The 7,500-nt window shown below is 43.5% G+C and overlaps 1 protein-coding gene across 1 annotated transcript in view; it reads left to right on the forward strand.

The window, feature by feature from the left end:
- The window catches only part of LOC145418314 (uncharacterized), an 84,960-nt gene that overhangs the window by 73,472 nt on the left and 3,988 nt on the right, over positions 1-7,500 (forward strand). The window contains exons 5-6 of the mRNA XM_080286755.1: positions 5,990-6,099; positions 6,512-6,602. Of these exons, the coding sequence (XP_080142881.1) occupies positions 5,990-6,099; positions 6,512-6,602 (201 nt within the window). The remainder of the gene's footprint in view (positions 1-5,989; positions 6,100-6,511; positions 6,603-7,500) is intronic.

A 7,500-nucleotide genomic window follows, 5' to 3' on the forward strand; every position in this document is an offset into this window, starting at 1 on the left:
CGTGTTTGTGTGTTTGTCTGTCTGTTAGCAGGGTTACTTAGAGACGAGGAGAGAGAGAGAGAGAGAGAGAGAGAGAGAGAGGTGGAAAGAAAGATATAAAGAAGAGAAATGGAATGAGAGAGAGAGAGAGCGAGAGAGAGAGATGCAGTGTCATTGATTGTGTCAAGTATCATCGTGTCAAGAGTTGCCCTCTCTCACTCACTCACTCACTCACTCACTTTTTCTCAGACTCTCTCACTCACTCACTCACTCACTCACTTTTTCTCAGACTCTCTCACTCACTCACTCACTCACTCACTCACTCACTTTTTCTCAGCCTCAGACTCACTCACTCACTTTTTCTCAGCCTCAGACTCACTCACTCACTCACATTTATTCTGGGCTCATTCACCCTCTCACTCACTCACACACTTTTTCTCAACTTCGACTCATTGACTCCTCACTCACACACACACACACACACACACACACACACACACACACACACACACACACACACTCTCTCTCTCTCTCTCTCTCTCTCTCTCTCTCTCTCTCTCTCTCTCTCTCTCTCTCTCTCGCAATTACTCACTTCCACACGTATTCTCATTTCATAAAGTTTTGCACATTATCATACCAGAAGAGGAGGAGAGGAAGAAGAAGAGGAGGAGGAGGAGGAAGAAGAGGAGGAGGAGGAGTAGGAAGAAGAGGAGGAGAAGGAGGAAGAAGAGGAGGAGGAGGAGTAGGAAGAAGAGGAGGAGAAGGAGGAAGAAGAGGAGAAGGAGAAGGAAGAGAAAATCAAAATATTGGAGAAGGAGGAGAGGAAGAAGAGGTGGAAGGAGGAGAGAAAGAATAGAGAGAGTATACGAGGAGGAGGAGGAGGAAGAAGAGGAGGAGTAGGATTACACAGGATTACACAGGAAAGCAAACAGCAACAGACCTTATGGTCCTTTCGAGGCTGCTTGTTAGAGAAAACTATGACTACAAGATCTAACTCTACATGTTGAAGGATAAGGATAGGAAAGCAAGAAGGCTCCCCCCACCACCAAACCCTCCAGGAAAAAGTGAGAAAAACCACCATGCAGCATGGAAAAACTGACATGGAAATTTTATAGGAAACACTGGAAAGGAAAAGTCACATTCTATAATACTTTATCTATAAGCTACCCGATAGAGTAACCTGAAAGAGAAAGTAAACAAATAAAATAATAGTTACGGCATGACATTATAAACCAGTTACATTGAGTTAATGGGAAGTCTGTGGACATAACGTGGAAGCTACGCACTGCACAGTGTGGATGTTTAGGGGTGGTGCAGCAGCCTTGCCTGGCGCTTTTAAGGTAGGCAGCAGTCAATCAGGCCCTAGCTCCGTTTGCTCCACTGAGACAAGGAACTCTCCCATGTGGGACAAGTACACAAGTTTCATCCTGAAGCAGTGACCCCTGGTACATTAAAAAAATCCCGATGGTGGTCACTTGACTAACAGGGACCCTCAGTGATCCACAGCCCATCACAGGTCGAAAGTAAGAGTAGTGACCGTTAACTCAGGGTTATCTGTGCAGCTCCTAATCTGTGCTTATATTGCTTTCTTTGCGCTGGGGAGACTGAAAAGTATATAGGACGGGTGTCTCAGATAACAGGGGACTGCACAGTGCACAGTGTGGATGTGCAATGCACAGAGTGGATGTTTAGGGGTGGTGCGGCAACCTTCCCTGGCGCTTTTTAGGTAGGCAGCAGTCAATCAGGCAATAGCTCCGTTCACTCCACTGAGACAAGGAACTCTCCCATGTGGGACAGTACACAAGTTTCATCCTGAAGCAGTGACCCCTGGTACATTAAAAAAATCCCGATGGTGGTCACTTGACTAACAGGGACCCTCAGTGATCCACAGCCCATCACAGGTCGAAAGTAAGAGTAGTGACCGTTAACTCAGGGTTATCTGTGCAGATCCTAATCTGTGCTTATATCGCTTTGTTTGCACCGAATAAATTGGAAATGTATAATATCGTGACGCAACACTATGTACGGGTACATTGTTTACGGGGTGTCTTGTAGACTAAGGGGGCATGAACTTACATGTACCGTAGCTATAAAAGCAAGTTATTCGGACAGAAAAAGAGTCAGCTGAGGATTTTCATGCAAATACTTGTCTAATTTGTTTTTGAATGTCTCAATTGAGATACTGTTCACGGTATCTGAGGGTAATCTGTTCCAGATATTTACAACTCTGTTAAAGAAGAAGTATTTTGCTTCGTGGGATTGGAATCGTTTTCCCATGATTTTGCAGCCATTACTTCTGGTTTGACTCGACCGGTCTATATCAAAATGTTTATTCATGTCTAAGTTGTCATATCCCTTCATGATTTTGAAAACTTCAATAAGGTCCCCTCTTAACCTGCGCTTCGTTAGGCTAAATAATTTAAGTTCTTCAAGGCGTTCCTCATATGGTTTGTTTCTAAGTCGTGGTACCATTTTTGTGATTCTTCGCTGAATTTTCTCTAATTTTTCAATGTCCTTTCTGTAGTACGGAGACCAGAATTGCACACAATACTCAAGATGGGGGCGCACTAGCGAGTTGTACAAGGCAAGTATGACTTTTTCCGATTTAAACTCGAAAGTTCTTCCAATAAAACCCACTAGCTTGTTTGCAATTTTTACCGCATCGGTACACTGCTTGCTTGGTTTTAGGTCATTTGATATTATCACACCAAGATCCTTTTCACTGTCTGTACTTGATAACTGAATATTGTTCATTTTGTAATTTGCATGGACATTGTTACTTCCAATATGAAGTACTTTACATTTTTCTGTGTTGAATTTCATTTGCCATTTTTCTGCCCAGCTTGCTAAAGTATTAAGGTCATTTTGTAACTGCTGCCACTGTAATTTTGAAGTGACTTTACTGGTTATTTTAGTATCATCTGCAAATTTGGATACTTTACAATTTAGACCCTCATCAATGTCATTTATATAGATAATAAAAAGTATCGGTCCAAGTACTGAGCCTTGGGGAACGCCGCTGATCACATTACGCCATTTGGATTCCTTTCCGTTTGTCACAACTCGCTGTTTTCGGTCTGACAGCCAGTCTTGTAACCATTTTAGCGTCTTTCCTTTTATTCCATGTGCTTCTATTTTTCTCATGAGACGCTTGTGAGGGACAGTGTCAAATGCTTTCTGAAAGTCGAGGTAAATTATATCTACTGCTCTTGAGTCATCGTATGATTTGTAAACATCATGGAAGAAGTCCAGTAAGTTAGTTAAGCATGAACGACGATGTCTGAATCCATGTTGTGAGTCTTTAATTATATTATTTTCTTCTAGATAATTAACTATTTTATCTCTTATGATTTTTTCCATTAACTTGCACACTACTGATGTTAAGCTGATTGGTCTGTAATTTCCTGGGTGCGACTCATTTCCTTTTTTGAAAATTGGTGTTACATTTGCTAGTTTCCATTCGCGTGGAACTTTCCCAGTACTTAATGATTTATTGAATAAGACAGAGAGTGGCAGCAGGAGGAAGAAGAGGAGGAGTAGGAGGAGGAAGAAGAGGAGGAGTAGGAGGAGGAGAAATAGGAAGAAGAGGAGGAAAAATAGGAAGAAGAGGAGGAGGAGGAGGAGGAAGAAGAGGAGGAGGAGGCAAGAATGAGTTACTGAAAAGAAAAATAAGTTAAAAAGGAGAAAAATAATGGAGAGAGAGAGAGAGAGGAAAAAGATGGAGAGATCAAGGGATTGGAGGATAAAAAAATGAGGGAGAGAGAGAGAAAGACTTGGTTAGTATGCTCACGACTCCTCACGACCCTCCCCTCTTCAACTCTTGAGAGGGTGGCGGCGGCGAGAGAGAGAGAGGGAGGGAGAGTTAAAGAAGAATCATAGAGAAAACACGAAAAACAAGAAGCGGTGTCAAGGCATAGCAAACCCGTGCCCGGCAGTAATTTTAGTGGTGAGGTATAAACACAACAGGAATGTATCTCATCTTTAGGCCCGACCCGCCTGACACTGACCCCCCCCCCTACCGCTAACTGGGGGGTGCAGCCCCTGATGCAATGAGGCGTGATATAGGATGCAGAGTTGAAAGATGCACCTTTAGGGTTGGGTGTCGTGTCCACAGCACCAATTGGAAAGGAGTTATACATTAGTTGGTTTCGTGTAGATAGGACGAATTTGAAAGGAGTTTGGGCGAGAAAAAAGATTATCATTTCCTTTCTTTTCTTTTTTTTTACATTTTTTTGGGCCTACAGTCACGGCCTTGACCCCAAAATTTAATCAGGTCATCAGAAGGTCACAGCCCATCATCCCTGGAATTGTAGTGAAGATAGCACCAGTAGTTATCGCGTAAAGTTGTTGACAGACAGACAGATAGACAAAGCAAGTGAATACAATACCCGTGTAAGAGAGAGAGAGAGAGAGAGAGAGAGAGAGAGCAATAAACTGTGCTAAATATTAAGCAGGGAAATAAACACAATGGGAGAGAGACAGGAGGCGCCCCCACTCCGGACCACGGGCCCCCTCCCCCCCTCCCCCACCCACGCCCCCACCACCCCCAGGAGGATGAGGAGGAGGGGTGAGTATTTACTGGGGAAGGGGCTGCCTTAACACCTGTTCCGTAGCGATTTATTTTACATTTTTAGCACTTTAACATTTTCTCCCCCACACCCCCAACCCCACCCTCAGGAGGAGGGGTTAGTATTTAGTAGGGGAGGAGGGGCCTTGACACCTGTTTCATAGCGATTTATTCTCCATATTTACTACATAATTTTCCTACCACCCCCAACTCCCTCCCCCCCTCCCCCCCACGCCCCCACCACCCGTAGGGGGATTAGGAGGAGGGGTTAGTATGTAGTGGGGAAGGGGGGTCTTAACACCTGTTCTGTAGCGATTTATTTTACATTTTTACACTTAAACATTTTCTCCACCCTCACCCCCACCCTCAGGGGGATGAGGAGGAGGGGTTGGTATGTAGTGGGGGAGAAGGGACCCTAACACCTGTTCCGTAGCGATTTATTTTACCTCTTTATACCCAACATTTTCTTGGGTACTTTTTTTTATATATCATTTTAGTTTCGAAATGATTTGACAATAATATGTATAAGGGAAAATGAGAGAGAGAGAGAGAGAGAGAGAGAGAGAGAGAGAGAGAGAGAGAGAGAGAGAGAGAGAGAGAGAGCAAAAAATTGAAAATCATTGTCAAGGAAGTGAACTCACACTGAGAGAGAGAGAGAGAGAGAGATGGAGGGGGAAAATGTGTGCGAGACAGGTAGTGTGAGGTAATGTGTGTGGGAGAGAGGAATTGCGAGAGACAGGGTGTGTGTGTGTGTGTGTGTGTGTGTGTGTGTGTGTGTGTGTGTGTGTGTGTGTGTGAGGGAAAGAGGGTGAAGGAGCGAAAAGAAGAGAGAGAGAGAGAGAGAGGTGGACAGGTAAAGTGTGTGTATAAGTGAAGAGAGTAAAGGAATGAAAAGGAGAGAGAGAGAGAGAGAGAGAGAGAGGTGGACAGGTAAAGTGTGTATCAGTGAAGAGAGTAAAGGAACGAAAAGGAGAGAGAGAGAGAGAGAGAGAGGGGTCAGGTGGCACTTGAGTGACAGGTGTGTAAGGGTTTTCTAAGAATAGACATTTTTCTTGACAGGGTTTCCATAATTCTCTCTCTCTCTCTCTCTCTCTCTCTCTCTCTCTCTCTCTCTCTCTCTCTCTCTCTCTCTCTCTCTCTCTCTCTTTCTGACCCACACACACACACACACACCTTCCCATTCTCTCTCTCTCTCTCTCTCTCTCTCTCTCTTTCTTTCTCTGACACACACACACACACACACACACACACACACACACACACACACCTTCCCATTCTCTCTCTCTCTCTCTCTCTCTCACTTTCTCTGACACACACACACACACACACACACACACACACACACCTTCCCATTCTCTCTCTGTCTCTGTCTCTCTCTCTCTCTCTCTCTCTCTCTCTCTCTCTCTCTCTCTCTCTCTCTCACTCTCTCTCACATTCTTTCAGGTGATGGTACATTCAGCTTCAATGAATTTGTGGAGATTGTATGCAACATGGGGGGAGGGGGAGAGCGGCCCGCTGAGGACGAGGAGAAAGAACTGAGAGACGCATTCAAGGTATAGTGATGATTTCTTGTAGTAGTAGTAGTAGTAATAACAATAATAATGATAATAATGTTAATAACAATAATAATAATAATAATCCATCTGTCTATCTATTGCCAGACGCCATAGTCCCGTAAGGGGTGGCCATTTGACTTTGAGTTATTTGTTTTACGGGGAGGGGCACTAACCCTCCACCAACCCACTTGTTGACACGTAGGAAACGCGTATAGTTTGGTTATATGGTTACCACCCAGCGTTGTAAATGGTTTCTTGGCTTACAGGAAACCATTAGGCTTTTCACTCAATGTAAAGCCACCTGTAAAGGAAAGAAAAGCAATAAGAAGTGACAGGAAAGATGGGAGAAATAGGAAGAGAGGCGGGCTAATAATAATAATAATAATAATAATAAAAATAATAATTTCAGATCTTTGACAAGCACGGGCGTGGGTACATCTGCGCCAGTGACCTAAGGGCGGTACTGCGCTGCTTGGGAGAGGATCTGTCTGAGGAAGAAAGTAAGGAAATTTAGCAGAGTTACCCCTAGTTACATTTTCTCTACCATTTTCTATTAACCCTTAGTTATATTATATCTCTTTACCCCTAATTATATTCTCTCCACCTTTTTCATGCCCTCAGCTGGACCTATCATGTCAGATCACTTGCTAAAACCGCCTCAAAGAAACCTGGGTTATTGTACAGAGTCCGTAACTTCTTCGCTGACGAGCATTTAGCTGTAATTTATAAGCGTCATGTGCGCTCTCAGCTTGAGTATTGCTCACCCTTGTGGAATGGATGTGGAGAGGTTGCATTAAGACAACTAGACAAAATTCAGAACAAGGCTTTTAGAGTCATTAACAACCCCGCCATTACATATAAACTACCTCCCCTGCAGGTAAGAAGGAATGTTGCCTCCCTTGCATTATGTTACAGATATTTCTACAGCAAATGCTCAGACGAAGTTGCGTCCATGGTGCCACCTCTCCATGCCTTCCCTCGTGCTACACAGGCATCTGGTAGCGCTCATGACTGGAATGTCACTCAGCCATATTGCACAACTTCTTGCCTATTAGAATTCTTTCATTCCCCGAACTGCATCTCTCTGGAACTCGCTTACACACACACACACACACACACACACACACACACACACACACACACACATGTAATCTGGTGTATGGATTATTTTATTTTAACTCGTCTTTCTTCCTTTCTTCTATTATTTTAAAAAAAAAAGTTATATTTTCTCTACCTTTTTCCATCAACTCCTACTTTAATTTTATCTATTATTTTCTTTCAATCTATCGGGTTTATCTATTTGTCTTTACATCTGTCTATCTATCCGTCTATCTATCAACCCGTCTATCTGAAGAGTAAGCCTATATAATTTAGCGTAGTCACCCCTAGTTTCATTTT

The sequence above is a fragment of the Coenobita brevimanus genome, chromosome 113, assembly GCF_032717465.1.
Source record: "Coenobita brevimanus isolate Jiangsu-jjx chromosome 113, ASM3271746v2, whole genome shotgun sequence".
In the NCBI taxonomy this organism is placed as follows: domain Eukaryota; kingdom Metazoa; phylum Arthropoda; class Malacostraca; order Decapoda; family Coenobitidae; genus Coenobita; species Coenobita brevimanus.